The sequence below is a fragment of the Lithobates pipiens genome, unplaced genomic scaffold, assembly GCF_037356315.1.
Source record: "Lithobates pipiens isolate NorthernLeopardFrog02 unplaced genomic scaffold, aLitPip1_a1.2 Scaffold_25, whole genome shotgun sequence".
Lineage (NCBI taxonomy): Eukaryota > Metazoa > Chordata > Amphibia > Anura > Ranidae > Lithobates > Lithobates pipiens.
The window spans coordinates 173,328,415-173,346,145 of record NW_027507787.1 but is presented as its reverse complement, the minus strand read 5'-3'; the positions used below and the strand labels follow the sequence as shown (position 1 = coordinate 173,346,145).

Here is a 17,731-nt window from a genome sequence, read left to right as displayed (position 1 = left end):
ACCTCATTTACAGACCGAAGTTCATCCATTTGATCTAAGACCCCTTTCACGCTGAGGCAGTTTTCAAGCATTTTAGTGCTAGAAATAGTGCCTGTAAAGCGCCTTCAATTATCTGCAATGGGTGCTTTCACACCCAGGCGATGCGCTTGCAGGATGTTTGCAAAAGTCCTGTAAGTAGCATCTTTGCGGCAGGTTGGGAGCGATGTATACAGCGCTCCCAAAATGCCCCTGCCCATTGCCTGAAAAGCGATTCATAAGCACCGCAACATGAAAGTTTTTAACCCCTTTGAGGTTAAAAGCACTCTGCTGGTGGCCAAAAAGCGCTGCTAAAACGAGCAGCGCTTTACCGCGAACGGCCCCAGTGTGAAAGGGGTCTAAAAGAACTATATCTTACATTGTTTCTCTTTAGCAATGTTGTGAGAAACTTGGCAGTTGGCAGGCTGCCTGTTTTTTTTTTTTTTCTTAGTTGGTTTAAATAGAGAACTCTCGGCACTGAATCGAATAAATGCTTTTTTAAGATTGGGAGGGGGGTAGAATCGCAATCTCGATTCTTTAGCGACTAATCGTGCAGGTCTAAATAAATAAAAAGGTGAGCTGCGCTCAAAAAACAAAAACAAAAGCTAAAATCAATAAATTCAACTCAAAATGAAAAACTCAAGCACCACATATATTGAAGGGTCAGCAACCCCAAAGTGAAGGGGAATAGTGAAGAAAAATACTAAATGACGTGAAAAATATGAAATGATGAATAATCTAATGAAGAAGAATATAATATTATAAAAATTATATAAGTGAATAGAGTCTTAAAAAAATAAGTAAAAATTTATCACAGTGTCAAATCACATATGGGGATCTTAACCAGAGTCCACCAGTATTAATAATTACAAACCGGAATTTTTTTTTTTTGATATCATAGAGTGTATATATCCCTCATGTATCAAAAACCCATAAAGAATTGAAAAATACAAAACAAAAACCACCTCTAATAAATATACAATAAAAGTAGGAAAAAATTTATAAAAATAAGTAAAAATAAAGTCAATTAGAGTCCCAAAGAAAACAATCAGCAGATGGTGATGATTCGTCCAGAGTGAAGGCATAAAGCTGGCACCCACAATACTTTGTGTCTAAAAAAGTCAGAGAAGCCACCTCCACCAGTGAAAAAAGGCCGCTTACCAGAGTTTAAGATCTCACTATCAGTGAGATCAACAGGGCAGATGTACAGGAGTTCTGGATGAACCGTCACAGGAGCCACACCGAACTTGTCCTTAATGCCAGCCCCCAGCACTTGTTTTGTCTAGGGGTGCTCCGAAAAGGCTTTACCAACCCAATACTTCGATCCTCCAGAAAACCGAAATTAAATACATTTTGAAACAGGATTCTACATTTAAGCATGTCTTTATTCTCCAAAAACATTCTATACACATATACTACTTTAACCAAGGGCGGCACAGTGGTGTAGTGGATAGCACTGTCACCTAGCAGTAAGAAGGGTCACTACCTGCCTGGAGTTTGCATGTTCTCCCTGTGCCTGCGTGGGTTTCCTCCGGGTACTCCGGTTTCCTCCCACACTCCAAAGACATGCTGGTAGGTTAATTGGATCCTGTCTAAATTGTCCCTAGTATGCATGAATGTGAGTTAGGGACCTTAGATTGTAAGCTCCTTGAGGGTAGGGACTGATGTGAATGTACAATGTATATGTAAAGCGCTGCGTAAATTGAAAGCGCTATATAAGTACCTGAAATAAATATAAATAAAAATAAACCACTTGCCTACTGGGCACTTTTAGCCCCTTCCTGCCCAGGCTAATTTTAAGCTTTCAGCGCTGTCGCACTTTGAATGACAATTGGGCGATCATGCAACACACCAATGACATTTGTATCATTTTGTATCATTTTGTTTTCACATAGAGCTTTCTTTTGGTGGTACTTGATCACTATTGTTTTTTTTTTTTTTTATTTCTTTTTGTTTGCTAAATAAATTAAAATAAAGGCTGGAAATGTTGAAAAAAAAGTTTTTCATTTTGTTATACAATTTTGCAAACAGGTAATTTTTCTCCTTCACTGATGTGTGCTAATGAGGTGGCACTGACGGGCACTTATAGGCTGCATTGATGGGCACTGCTGAGGCAAAACTGATGAGGCTGCACTGATATGTGGCACTGATTGGTGGCACAGATGGACACTGGTAGGCAGCACTGATATGTTACACTGATTGGGAGGCACTGGTGGGCAGTAATTGGCAGCACTGATGGGCACTGTTAGGACTGCATTGACAATCGGGACACTGATCATCAGTGCCCTGATTATCAGTGTAGATGTCCCTTTAACACAAGATGGTTACCAGCTCTCCTCTCTTCTCGTGAGGGAAGAAATGCCGGTAACCAGCTTGTGTTTACATAGTGATCAGCTGTGATTGGACACAGCTGATCAAATGGTAAGGGGCCACTGTGATTGTCTCTTTACCCCAATCTGCAAACAACTTTGTCCGAAGGACACAGCAATCACAGAACTTGCCGCCCTCATGATGCCCTCTCAGAACTGGCCGACTGTAGCTGTCATTCGGCTATAGCGCAGTCGGAAAGTTGTTAATGGCATGTAATTTTTTCTTCATGAAAGAATTTCTTATGTCTTCCATCTCCTTGAAACATCCTCCATCAGCTCCTGAAACTCTCCTTTTCCCATTACTTGCATTTGTTGGGAACAAATACTGGTTAGTTGTGGCCATGTGCACTGGTCTATACCCACTACAAATCCCATAGTCTGTCCCATCTTGGTAGGGAACATTAATTAATAATTTTTTTTTTCACTAGTAATGGCAGCGATCAGCTATTTTTATTGTGACTGCAACATTAGGGCGGACACATCGGACATTTTTGACACATTTTTGGGACCATTGTCATTTATACAGCAATCACTGTTATACAAATGCAGTGATTCCTATGTAAATGACACTGGCAGTGAAGGGGTTAACCAGGGGGTGGCAGTGTAGGGGTTAAGTGTTCCTAGGGGCATGTTACTAACTGTGCGGGGCTGGGCTTTGTTTTAGTGAACACTGATCTGTGATCAGTCACATGGAGCAGAGATCAGCGTCACTTGTTGCTAGGCAGAACGGGGAGATGCTGTTTACAACAGCATCTCCTCGTTCAGCCGCCCCGTGAGACGATCGCGGGTATGCCCGCGGTGATCGAGTCCGCGGGAACTGCGACCGGGCTCACGGGGGTCCCGACCGGCACGCGAGCACGCCGCCAGCGGCGCGCTCGCAATGGCAGGACGGCATTTAAAATTGGACGTACCTGTACGCCAATATGCCTGCTCGTGCCATTCTGCCGACGTGCATCGCGTGTACCAGTTGGGAAGTGATTAAACTATGTGCAAGTAACATTTTCAGTAACTGCAAACAGGGAAAAGGATCATTCCAGAGGCTGCATATCCAACAAAACATATGGATAGTGATAGTAAGAGCATCCAGGCCAGACCCCGACGTGTTTCGTCCTGCCGGCTTGGTCATGGAGGATTTAGAGTAACGTGTTTTTTTGTTTGTTTTTTTTACCTAGCAACATATATTACAAATAAGTAGTGTGACTGTTTATCCTGTTTGAAAAAATCATTGTGTATTCCCCTATACAATTATATTTTCTTGTTCTTATAGGACTGGTTTTCTAGGTCCCAAAGATCAAAGGATTTTCCTTTTCCTGCGCGGATTCCTTGGCTCTGGTGCGATGATTCTCCTGTACTATGCTGTCCAGTCCATGCCGCTGGCGGATGCCACAGTCATCACTTTCAGCAGTCCCGCCTTCACCTGCATATTTGCCTGCATATGCCTGAAGGAGAAATGCACTTTGTGGGATATAGTCTTTATCGCCCTCACTATAACTGGCGTCATCCTTATAGCTCGTCCACCATTTCTGTTTGGGTCGTACAACAATGACCTTGAGGAAGATTACTCTGGGCATGTTAAAGGGACTATTGCTGCATTAACAAGTGCAATCTGTGCCTCATTAACCCTGGTGGTGTTAAGAAAAATGGGCAAGTCTGTGCATTACCTGCTTTCCATTTGGTATTATGCTGTGATCGGTCTCATTGAGTGCATTATTGCCCTGTCAATTCTTGGTGAATGGAGTTTGCCTTATTGTGGAATAGACAGGTGGTTTCTGATACTTATTGGAATTCTAGGTTTGGGAGGCCAAGCGTTTCTTGTAAAAGCTTTACAGATCGAGAAAGCTGGATTGGTAGCCATCATGAGGACAATGGATGTGGTCTTTGCTTTTATTTTCCAGGCCTTGTTCCTCCACAACACTCCAACGTGGTGGACAATTGGCGGGGCCCTGTGCATTGTGGCCAGTACAGCTGGTGCTGCTGTTCTCAAATGGTACACAAGCTCACAAAAGGCAAGAGAAAGTGTGTTATAGGCTGGAAATGGGACAAATGCCATTTAGACTGTTTTCGTCTAAAAGGTTAAAAGGCCTTGATTATTATGCAGAAGGTTGAATCCACTGAACTACAATGAATAGCTCTGCATTCTTTACAGAAGTGGAGGATTATTCAGAAAATGGCACTGGTGCTGCTGCTTTTCTTTGATTGTCCTATTGTTCATGATTATAGTCCAGTGGGTGAAGACCAGCTAATTATTAAAGACCAACTCCAGGCTCAGCCCCTGCAGCTCCCTTCCCTGGAGATTCCCCCAGCAGTATGCTTTGATTTTTTTTTTTTTATTAAATACTTTACTTTCCTTTTTAAAATTCACCAGGCTGGTCCTGTTTCTTCCTGGGTCCTTATTTTCAGTCTTACTCCAGCAATGCGTGGTGGCCTGATGATGCAAAGTGTTCTGAGTTGGGTGATGCTAGGGGCCAATCAACTCCAAAGACTGAGAGCATCTGCTAGTGATAAGGAAGTACTGTGAGGGACTCCTCCAGGTTGAAGGTGAATATTACAGCCTGCAATGGTTTTAAATTTTAAGCTGCAGGTGAGGGACTATTTAAACCCCAAACCAAAAATGTAACATATTGCAGCTCACCAATCATTAGATGGGGTGGCTGCATTTGTGTTTCTTTTCTTTTTCTTTTCACCTGGTGATCTGGCCAGTAACACACCACTTGTATTGAATGTAGGAGCACAGGGGTCACCTTTGGACAAAAGTGTTGTCAGTCTGGGGGGAGGGGAGTGTTAGATGTACTAGCTGATTTAGATACTCTAACAAATTGAATTCAAACTCCAACTAATTCTTTATAAGCAGTTACAGCAAACAGTTTTTGTTCTTTTGGGATAAAAGTTTACACCAATAAATAAAATCTGAGCACTGTAAGCACCCCTGCTAGAGGTAAATGGTTTGTCTCCTCTCTGTAACTAATACATTCTGCTGGAGAGTTTGTTCATTTGAAAAACAACACACTTACTGGCTGGATCCCCAGATCAAATTAGAGAAAAAAAACAAAAACGAATGCAGCTATCGCATATAAGAATTGGTAAGCTGCAAGATTATAAATCTTTGCTATTGGGTTTAATAGCGCTTTAAGTTAAAAAAAAAAAAAAAAAAAAAAAAGTTGGGCTTTACATAGCAGAAGCACAAATATATACTGAGAGCAAAATAAAAGTGGAAACAAACAGAGACTTGAGATATTTTATTGGAATATAATATAGTTTTGTAATTCTTTATTGAGTTATAATTGCAATAATTATACTTGCAAAAGTGTTGAAACTGTAACCAAGCAATTTCCATAGACTTTTGATCTTAGCTACAGTATATACATACTGTATATTTATATGATGCCCTTTTAAGCTATATTTATAATAACATGGTTCCTTATCTGATAGCTCTTAAAGTGGTTGTACACCCTGTACAAACACTTTTACCTACAGGTAAGTCTATATTAAGGCTTACCTGTAGGTGCTAGAAATATCTCCATGCGAACTTTAGACAGGGCAAATCGTGCTGTTTCTAAAGGGGAACATGCCCAGACTTGTGGTTCGCACGCGCATGTTCGAAGTTACGTGACTGCGGCCAGTCACAGAGCCGGAATTCGCAGAAGGAAGAGGGGTGGAGATGGCCTCTCGCTGCTAGTGGGGACAGCGGTGACCTCGCAGGCTTTGTTTTCAGGTAAGCGGCACACAATGGGCTACTATGCGGTGCATAATAGCCCATTATGCTTTAACTTTGCAGGGAGATAAAGAGGAAGTAAAACACCATCAGGGTTTATTTCCTCTTTAATCAGGAGAATAATGTACAGTCAGTTTACATTTCATTACCAATTACACTGTGGGGTCATTAATTACCGTATATAATTCAAAGAACAGGGAAGTACAAAGCGATGCCGGCTATAGATGGAGTGATTTTTTTTTTTTTTTCGAGATCCCTCCATCAACACAGTCCGTGTTGATAGGGGAATCCATTCCACGAGCCATTGTGTTATCAGGGTGGGGTCACTGTCCCTGCAGGGAGAACACAATGATTACTGCTAGTGGCTATAATAGCTGCTAGCATTAATCACATGTAAAATCAGACAGGCTGAATGTACACAAGTTGAACGATTGATCAACTTGGGTACATTAAGCCTGTTCATACATGGTTTGACTGTCTGTGGCTGGCTTTCAGCTGGCCATATATTATACAATAATAATAAACATTTTCTTTTTCAATTTACTTTTAGCGTTACTTTCAACTATGTAGTACAAGGGCCTGCCTGATTGCATACAGATTGAAAGGTTTTAGGTTTGACCCTTATATTATATAGTTTGGTAGATCTAAAGGAAAATTGTATAAATGTGTGCCCAGCCTTAAGCCCACCATACATGGATCGAAATTCAGACAGTTCAGCAGGGAACAGCCAAATTTCGATTATGGGTACACTGGTTCTACACAAGTCGATCTATCAATTGACTTGTGTACAACCAGCCTGTTGGGTTTCTCCTGAATGATTAGTGCTGCCGGCTATAGCTGGTAACACTTTTAGTTCTGTTCTGCTGGCAGGGAAGGCTGCCCACCAGCAGAACACAATAGTGCTGGGGGAATAATTCCCCCATCAACACTGACTGTGGTGCAATCTAGCAATTTTCTTTTCTTCCATGGTGGAACGAAAAAAGATTGTATAATTTATGGCTTGCCTTGGAGCACCCAGTAAGATGTCAGCTTTTACAGACAATATCTTGGTTGTTATGGATTACGGCACATTACTGTTCTTGGAATGTCTGTTTAAATATGCCCTAATATATTATCTTCATTGTCCAATGTGCTCCGGATCATGACGGGCATTGGTGCAACTACAAATGTAAGCACAGCAAATAATCATTTTCATATACTCCAAATATCTAGCTGCTGTTTGTTACAATTACTCTGTTGATTAGTTTATTAATAGGTTTTATCCATTTAATTTAGACATTGATTTTCAATTGTTACTTTATTTTTTATCGTTTTTGATGTTAAAATAGTTGGATATGACCTGTTGTGTACAGTATAATATACTGTATATAAAACTTGTATATATTTATTTATATACACTATATTGTCAAAAGTATTGACACCTACCTTTACACGCACATGAACTTTAATGGCATCCCAGTCTTAGTCCGCAGGGTTCAATATTGAGTTGGTCCACCCTTTGCAGTTATAACAGCTTCAACTTTTGTGGAAAGGGTGTCCACAAGATTTAGGAGTGTGTCTATGGGAATATTTTAACATTCTTCCTGAAGTGCATTTGTGAGGTCAGGCACTGATGTTGGACGACAAGGCCTAGCTTGCAGTCTTCTCTCCAATTTTATCGAAAAGGTGTTCTATCAGGTTGAGGTCAGGACTCTGTGCAGGCCAGTCAAGTTCCTCCATCCCATCCATCTTTATGGATCTTGCTTTGTGCACTGGTGTGCAGTCATGTTGGAACAGGAAGAGGCTATCCCCAAACTGCTCCCACAAAGTTGGGAGCAAGACATTGTCCAAAATATCTTGGTATGCTGACATCCCAAGAGTTCCCTTCACTGGAATTAAGGCAAAATCCTGAAGCCAAAATCCTGAAAAACAACCCCACATCATAATTCCCCATCCAATGAATTTGGACCAGTGCACAAAGAAAGGTCCATAAAGACACGGATGAGTGAGTTTTAGGGTGGAGGAACTTGACGGGCCTGCACAGAGTTCCCACCTCAACTCGATAGATCACCTTTGGGATGAATTAGAACGGAGACTGCAAGCCAGGTGTTTTCATCTAATATCAGTGCCTGACCTCACAAATGCACTTCTGGAAGAATGGTCAAACATTCCCATAGACACACTCCTAAACCTTGTGGACACCCTTTCCAGAAGAGTTAAAGCTGTTCTAACTGCAACGGGTGGGCCAACTCCATACAAGTACACCACTTTTTTTTTTTCCCAGACAGAGCTCTGCTTTAAAAACCATCGGGTGCAACTTTGATTCCTAAGTAAATAGTTTAATTTGCTGTGTACCAGGGGTGTAGTAAATGGGTACGTTAAAACCCTTACTAGTGTACTCAAGGATGCCTGGCTCCATCCCGGTAGGCAAGCTCTCCACCCCTCTCCTATAGATATCCAATCTGGAAAATTTTTTGGAGATTAAGGGGTTCCTTCCCTGTATATACAGGCATTGGGTTATGGGAGATCGATTTATATAGGATTTTCACTTTCTTTATGGAAGAAAAAATGCACTTTAGCAAGATTTTTCCAGGCTGGGACTTGCTGCCTGGCAGTCCTGGTGTTGGCCTTAAGTTACGAGTGGACGTTTTTGTGTCATAATGTGTGGCTCCAGAAGTTGTACTCGACAATGAATGTGTTTTTATGTGTCCATTTTGGAGACATTTTCCTAAACTCACCAGTAGGAACAGAGATGGCACTTGCTCTTTCCTCCAGTATCCAAAATAAAAAGTTTTGGCTGGGTTGTCATTTGTTTTTTATGTGTAAGGCCCTTAAGAGAATGTCTCACTCTTTGGATTTGTAGATCATCACAAATCGTTTGGCAATTTAGAACACTGACCTCTGCATAGGAATGTTTTGCCCTACAGGTCCTCATGGGGCTGGTAGTTTTGGGACCTCTGTGAAGCCCCAGCCCCTAGCGGGTGATCTCTAACAGGCTAAAAAAAAAAAAATTCTCTCTACAAGTAGATTTAGAAGAGGCAATGTGATGCCGTAAAACCGAATGTGTGGGACATTCACTTATAGTCCTTCCATGTAAGAATAGCATTCATCTTGAAATAATTTTTTCCTTTGGGAGAGGTGTAATTGTATACCTTTCCTGGGGAGTATTGCACTATTTGTTCATAGCACTTAGTGCTATGAAGTGGTAGTAAACCAAACCTTTAAACAACAAACAAAAAAAAAAATCCTGCAAGACAAAGTTATAATGTACTAGTATGCATAGCATACTAGCACATTATGAAATGCCTACCTTTAGAACAAAGCCCTCCACTTCAGCGGGGCACTGTCACCGTTGACAGGGCTTCCATCTTCACCCGGTCTTCCTTCCTGGTTCGTGGCTTCGGCCATGTGATTGGCCGAGCCGTGATGATGACGTCAAGGCTGTGGCATGGAGCTCTGAAGGGACGATGTGGGTATGCTGTTTCTTCAGAGCCCATGCCTCGGGGACATCACCGGCTGCATGCAGTGTGAATATCTTCTAAACGATACAAGTTTAGGAATATTCACTGTACCTACAGTTAAAGCGGGATTTCACTGTGGAAAAAAAATATTAAAAGCCAGCAGCTACAAATACTGCAGCTGCTGACTTTTAATAAATGGACACTTACCTGTCCCGGGGTCCAGCGATGCTGAGGCCGATCGATCTCTCGGCTGCTGCCGCCACCATTCTAGGTGAGGGAATCAGGAAGTGAAGCGATGCGGCTTCCCTTTCCGGTTCCCTACTGCGCATGCGCGAGTCGCGCAGCGCAATAGGAATTGTCCGCGCTGTCTCTGGGACCCGTGTGTGTCCCAACAGACAGCGCGCAGGGACAGGAAGAGGCATAGACTCCCGTGGGAGTCTATGCCCGGAAGTGGGTGTAAATACCTGTCTTTGACAGGTATCTGCACCCCCCTCCCCCCTGAAAGGTGCCATTTGTGACACCGGAGGGGGGGAGGGTTCCGATGAGCGGAAGTTCAACTTTAGGGTGGAACCCCGCTTTAAGCCTTACTATAGGTTTACCTTTTTCAAGTAAAAAATAAAAATAAATAAATAAAGACTTTACCACCACTTGAAAGCTCAATTTAATTAAGACACTTTGTAAAAAGTGAAAGCGCACTATGAGTTAAGTCCAAGGAGTTGAACTTATCTCTATTTGTTATATCTGGCAGGTTTATAGCTTTGCTGGAGCATACACTGACACTCTGGGCTGTGAGGGAGGAGAGAGAGGCACAACAGAGCAGCTATGTCTGCCTTTCCCCTCTGCTGCCCATTGGGAGAAGCCTCTGTATTTTGTGAATGAGTTCATATAATACAAAGGCTTCTGTGAGTGGGCAGGAGGGGAGGGGCAGGCATAGCAGCTGCTCTGAACTTAATGTTGAAGATGCTTAGACCTGAAACATCAGCGCCGGGCTCCCAGTAATACATTGATAGCTGTCTTGGGGGTGTGCAATAAAACTGTCAGATGTAAATAAAATAACTAAGCACGGTAGATGTCATGCACCTCGTTGGACTTAACTCATAGTGTGCCTTGACTTTTTACAAAGGAGCTGAATACCTAGAATTCATCTTTAAGTGAAATTTGTTGCCTGTACTGGGTCTGTGAGCTAAGCATTACATAAGAAACTATTAGTGGGCTATACCATTTTCTAGAGGTATTGATTTGGGACACAGAACATCTGCCACTAAACTATAAGAGGTTACATTTACAGTTGGTAAAACCTTGAAATGAGAGCCATAACTTTCATACAGGGTGAAGTGTATGAGTGCCACCATTCCCCTGTCCTAATAGAACCCAGCTGCATTCCACCCAAAACGAAAAAAAAAAAAAATTTTTTTAGCTTTATTCTTACTAACCTTCGGGCCCTAAATTTCATTTTGTGAGTGCTAGCTCCAGAGCTTATTCATCTGTGCCATCCTTTGTCTGAAGGAACGGTGTAGCTGGTTAAATCGGCTATGGATTTAAACTGTATAGTGTTGGAATCATGACGGTCTACTTGGCACTTACTCTATCAATTTGCGTCCCTATCTCTTTGTTCCTATTATCTTCTCAGGACGTCACCAGGGCCAGTAAACCTAACTCTTTCTGAACCTAATTTTCTAGACCTGTCATACAGGATTGTTTTCTGGCTAGTGTTCCAGCCTTTTCTTGAACTTTGCTATACCTTTTAAGGGCCAATTTATACTTCCTTGCTTTTGTCATATTTTTCTGAAGCTGCATGTACACCAGCTAGGTCTAAATAATTATTTACTGGTACATTTTTTACCTGTGTGTTTTGATGTGGCATGGTATTGGCATGCTGGTGTGGTATTGACATTCTTGCTCCAGGTCAGTGGCTTAAATGTTTAAAGCCAAAGGATTAGCATGAAAGCTAAGCAACTATCATTTTCAGAATTAGACATTTGTAAAGCTTTTCTTTACTGCAGATGTGTTTTTTGAGCACAGACATGTAAATCTGCCCTTGGAAATGTAAATAAACACATATTTGAATATTTTTTTACTGCTTTTAAAATATGTTTTATGAATAGAGACTGTAAAGCTCTAGTCACAACTTTCCATGTGCAATGTGTTATTTTTTTGCGTTGATTGATTCAAGTTCCGTTAAGGTAGCCTATTATCTTTGAATAGGCCAAAAAAATGTAAGTGAATTGCTTTGGAGCAATGCACTTTACATTCACATCGGGTGCTTGTGGTGTGCTATAGCACAGGTGTATTACAATGGGTATGTGCACTAGGTGCCAATTCAGAATACCTGACAATGCCCGCCAAAGCACAGTGTGCTGTAGCAAGGATTTAAAACAGGGGTTTCAATACATGTCACAAAAAGGTCTGACTCCAGTCTTGGGTATTGATTTACTAAAGGCAAATAGACTGCGCACTTTACAAGTACAGTTGCTCCAGAGCTTAGTAAATGAGCAGAAGCTCTGCTGATGTCCATCATCCATTCATGGGCAAGCAAAAATGCTGTGGGTTTTTTGTTTTTTTCCCCCTCCTTGCACGTGATTGGGTACTCTTTGCAAAGTGAAGCTTTACCTCATTTACTAAGCTCTGGAGAAAGTGCACTTTGCAAAGTTGCCTTTAGTAAATCAACCCCTAAGTGTCAAGATTTAACATTTTCTCTGCCACTTGAACATGCATACATGTCACTGAAATTTTAACAACTGTAAGGCCTCATGCACACAGCCATATACAATTGACGTGGGATCTTGTTGCTAACATGATCCCGCAGAAAAAGTTATGCATATATTGCTTACATACAGTCTGTATCAGCAAAGATGCATACAGGCAGCTTGTACAGCTACTTCTCTGTCTAGTGAATGGCTCAAAATTACCCTTTCTATAGTCAGCCACTGCACTGTGCAATCAGCGGGAGCTGCCTGCCACTGCCCTGAATCAGTCATTCAGTAGTGGTGCATACATAGAATGACCTTGGACTTTTATAAGTGAAATCCACTGATTATACACTATTGTTTACATGTCAGCCCTGAGCAATGACAGCAGAGTCCAATACACTGTATGCATGTAAAAGTTGGAAATTCTACTTATATGTGTACAGTGTAAAAAATACAGCCAAACCCTTAAACCAGACACAGGTTTTTATAGTTGTTTTTTTCGCAGCTAAATAATATGGACCAGTGTGCATGAACCCATAGGATACAATACAATGATACACGATACAATGCTGCACTCAAATCTGTAGATATTATACATATGAATGCCGCAAATTTTACGCCTGTGTGCACGAGCGCTAATCTGAAACAAGAACAGTGTCAGTCCCTTCCTTGGTTCTCCTTTAAAGCAGTGGTCATCAACCCTGTCCTCAGGGCCCACTAACAGGCCAGGTTTACAAGATAACTGAAATACATGACAGGTGATATCATTTGCTGCTCAGTGATTGCAGTATTCTAGTCTGCTTCTCCCCAAGGTAATACATAAAACCTGGCCTGTTAGTGAGCCCTGAGGACAGGGTTGATGACCACTGCTTTAAAGCAATGTGCTTCATATTCAGTAAATCAGTGCAGGGAACAATGACGTGCAAAGTCCACTAACCTATTGCTAATAATCATCTATTAAAATTGAAATGCAACCAGTTGATAAGCACATTTGTGTTTGCACATCCTCAGTTTTCCCGGCACTGCTTTATTAGTTGAGCCTTTAAAGAAGATCTATCATCAATGGTTTTTACTTGTTCTGTCCCCTTTGGAATAAAGTACATACAATCACTTGTCCCATGTTTCTTCATGCGGGTGGGGCGGGGCAGGTTCTGCATTTCCTTTATAGCATTGCTTGCTATGAATCAGCTGTTGATAACCCTCATAGATAGGGTTAGAGAACATAAGGGACTGTATGTACATCATCCCATAGGTTACAGAACTGTCAAATAAAAACTCTAATAATTGAAAGATCGTCTTTAAAGTGCATTTAAACCCAATAATAAAATATGTGATCTATTGCAGCTTAGTGGCCCTTAGAAGTGGTAGCTGCTCAGTATCCATTTCTTTTAAGCTATTCTTTATTTTCTAATTGGTAATCCTGACCGTTCCTGTCTTGCGGTGCCAACACTCAGTCATCCCTAGAACAGAAATCATCTTAGAATGTGTCTATTATAAGGCTGGGTGTTCCGTAATGCCACAGAGATGGCTTTGAACAACACTAACTGATAGTAGGGCAGCACCAGGATTTCCAGCAGTATCAGGAGGTAGTTTTTGCACTTATTGAACAGATAGAACAATACACTTTCAATGGTATATTTAACAAACCAAAGGGAGCAAAAAAACGAGAAGTTCACTGTTTGGGTTTACATTACACAGTTTCAACTACAAAGTAATAGGTCATCTTTAACATCCAGTACTGTTCACAGATGTTGGCAGCCTTTAACTCAGGCCGTTATGTTGCCAGTGTGGCCATATACACTACATCAGGCCTAGAAAATTTGTAGTTTTTTTTAGCATACAGGGTATTTTCGCTGATAATACACCAGCTGGCTTGAAATACGCTCTTAGATCCCAACTAGGAGAGTTCATTTTGTCCTCTCAATGAGAGTTAATTGTTTTTATGGTTCACTCCCTTTTCTATGCTCAATGGCCAAGAGGTAGGCCTAGTACTGTATTCTATATTTTACCTAGAACACTATTTTTCTCAGTTTAATTTAAAAGATGTGCAAAATTAAATGTTTGTATTTTTAATGTTTAATTTGTGTTGTAATGTATTCAAACTGCTTTTATTATTCTGCAAAAATTTCTTATGCCTATTTTCTTATGTCTAGATACTTTTAATAAAACACTCAATTTCACCTTGGTTTTTTGTGTTCTTTGTATTTGCCTTTCATTTTGTATGCCTGTGCAAGCCCTTGGAAAAGTAGGAATTGTGTCCATGCACCACATAACGCCTCCTTTTACTACTGGTAGCCAAAAAATCTTCCTTTCGGGATTCCTCTGTTAGTTGCATATTAACTAATACATTGATTTTCCTGAATTCAAGTGCATCACCCTCTACCTTAGGTAGATAGGTGCTAGAGTAGTGGGTTTGTTTTGTACTGTCGGCACAGGTAGATTTAGGCAGGCCTATACTGTGAGCTAGGCCTGTTTGTTTTGATATGGGGGCAGGGGAGTGGTTTAGTGTAGCAGCAGATGACTGACATGTGCTTCAGCTCTTGGGTGCCTCCCCTGGTTTTCAGAAGGTTCTGGAAAAAAGGCAGGGCAGAGAGCTGGAGTGACATGGGGTGTATACGGGAGTCCTGGCCAATCCCCAACTAGGATTGGCAGGCAGGCAGGCCTCCTGTATATACCCATGGTCAGCCTGCTGGGGGAGGAGTTGGGTGGAAGAACTGAATTATGCAGAGTTAGACTGTCATAGTCTGAAGGAACCCCCTTTTTGGGGGGGTGAACTTAGGCCTGGAGCGCGGGAGCTAGGAGGGAGCTTCTCTCTACATGGTCATTGAGAGGTGTCCTGGAACAGGAGCAGAAAAGAGGACAGTTGGGAGCACTGCCAGGCAAGTCATTCAGGAGGGATCCATGCCGGGGTCGGTGCATGAGAAGCACAGTGTGAAGCTCTGGGAGTGACATGCCAGTATTTGGATGTGGAGCCAGAGGGAGAGACTGTGGTGGTTTGTAGTCAATTTGTTGCAACCATAAGGGCTGGCAGGATTTGCATTTGACGTACTGGGATCAGTAGTCCACCAAGTGTCAGCACATTTATTCTACTAAAAACGGTTGCTACCTCAGCGTGGTCTGCAGACCCATGTCTGTAATGGGTTTTTAGTCATGTGCTAACAGTGATAGGAACCTAGATTTGGACAGTGACTTGAAGCAGGTGATCTCAAGTAGTGTGCTAGAGGAGATATGCAGACCAAGAGACTGTCAAATCTAGACTCAACCAACATAGATTTAATTTAGAATTATTAATTAACTGGGCATTCCATGTCCCTTTTCCCGATCCAAGTTTAATCCCCTAATAAAAACAACAAAAACAAGTAAGAGACTGTTCATTGTCTGGGAAAGTATGCCAAAATGGATGTCTGACCAGCAGGGTGAAATGTGTGGATGCAAAAATACGCAGCCACCCCACGGGGTCACTGCTACACAAGATAGACTTGCCTAATCCTACCCCTTATTGGCCACTGAAACACTTTCATTGCTATGGGAAATTGCAGAAGGCATTTGATTAAGAACCCAAATCCGGGCACAACAAAAAATGAACCATTGCAGTGGGCCACACCAAGCTGCAAGGGTTAAATCCTCAAGTCTGGGGGGGTCTTTTCCCCTGCTCTAGCAGGCTCCAGGCACTATACATGATGATCTCAAGGATTTTCCTGCAGACTGGAGTAGGTAGAGGAAAACAGCTTCAGGAGAACACTTAAGCTGGGTTCACACATGTCCTGCTGAGGTTTGCAGTCTAGAGTCCGGTTCAGGTGCGATACAGGTGTGAATTTTTGCCTGAATTCACAGCTGACCCAAATCCAAAAATGCACAGGACCCTTTTGAAAACCATACAGAGGCCACCCCGGACATCGGTAAACTGGCTCTATTGAAAGCTGGTCACATTCACATGTTATGTAAATTAGATGCAGTTAAAACACATCCAATTCACATATATGTTAACCCAGTCTTAGACTTAATGAGCATTAAACCTTTGAAGTGTGTGTGTGTGTGTGTGGGGGGGGGGGGGGCACTGCAAGATGTTCTCTTTGTTTTTGTTTTCTGTGCACGGAAATGGACTGTAAATGTCAGGAAAATAAAGCCCTTACTAAAAAGTAACTAACATTGGACAGGAACATAGAACAGGGTTTGCTTAATGAGCGTTAATTCCACCATGCAACTGGAATTCTGTGCAGCATTCGGTAAGCCTCATCAGGGGTTTAAACCAATCAGTGGCAGATATACTAAGTAAATGGCCCCTGTGCAAGAAAATATTTGGACCCCTCAAATCAGTAAGGGCAAACCATTAGTCTATATGCAGAATTTTTCCAGTTTCTCACCAAAAAAGTGTCCAGCCTACCAAAATTTTGGGTTTCTAAATCTGAGAGCCCTAGTGCTTTTAAACAGTCTGCACAAATGGTGTATCTGACCCTGCATCAATCAATCACCCACTGTCCTGGGTCTGAGATTCCCACACACTACAATGAGGTGTAACCCCTGTGCTACAAAATCTTGCAGAAAGGACTGTGGCTCTATCTTTAATGTCTAGATGGTGCCATGTCTCTCACCATTACCACAGAACTGCTCCAGCAAGGCTGCTTTCCATCTATTATGCCACCCTGCACAGAGAGAAAGCAGGGGAAATAACAGCAACATTCAGAAGCTATGGAATATATTTGGAAGAGAGTACACTGAGTTCCCAGCATAGCTAGAGGACTGATCACAGTGGGCTCTCCTGATTAGTGTGGTCAATTTTTAATAGGAAAGCAGAGGGACTGTCAAGAACACCAGGGATTTCACACAAAGGAAGCAATACAAATAACATACTTTCTGATACAAGTACATGGTCCAAAAGGCACATATCAGGAATATGAAGTTTTGGGGTAACAAATGCTTTAAAACAGAACTAAAAGCAAAGTCTTTTTTTTTTTTCATGTTGGAATGAGTAAGGGAGGGTTATAACCCGTCAGGTTTTTTGCCATCTGTGTCCCCATTGGGAAGATTTCCCTTCACTTTCTGTCCCATAGCCAAAACAGGAAGTGAGAGGAAATCCATCCAAAAAGATAGAATTCATGGTTGTCACTAGAACTAGTATCCCCATTGAAAGATTTCCTCTTTGCTCCTGTTCTGGTGACAACCCCAAAATTTGGCATTTTCTTCACTTTTTGTGGTAATGCTAAAAGTGAAAAATTGAGAGGGTGAATTTCCCCAAAGGGGGCACTGACAGCAATAAAAAAATGACAAGCATACTGCATCCGAAACAAAAAAATTGGCAGTGAAAGGGTAAAGAAAAAAAAATGGTTTGGGAGTGGTAGGGTTGAAATAAAATTTTTTTTTTGTGAAAGGGTTAAAATTTTGGGAAAATAATTTTGCCAGTAACAGGGTTAATAATGATTAAAAATGGGCTTTGCGGTGAAAGGGTTAAAAAATAAACTCAGTTTGGCAGTTAAAGGGTTGAAAAAAATTAAGGGGAAAGGTTTG

At 41.7% G+C, this 17,731-nt stretch overlaps 1 protein-coding gene across 1 annotated transcript in view; it reads left to right on the top strand.

Moving 5' to 3' along the window:
- Window positions 1–8,200, top strand: part of SLC35G1 (solute carrier family 35 member G1) — a 56,276-nt gene extending 48,076 nt beyond the window's left edge. Inside the window, exon 3 of the mRNA XM_077455182.1 lies at window positions 3,652–8,200. Within this exon, the coding sequence (XP_077311308.1) occupies window positions 3,652–4,411 (760 nt within the window). The 3' untranslated portion in view covers window positions 4,412–8,200. The remainder of the gene's footprint in view (window positions 1–3,651) is intronic.
- The last annotated feature ends 9,531 nt before the right edge of the window (window positions 8,201–17,731 follow it).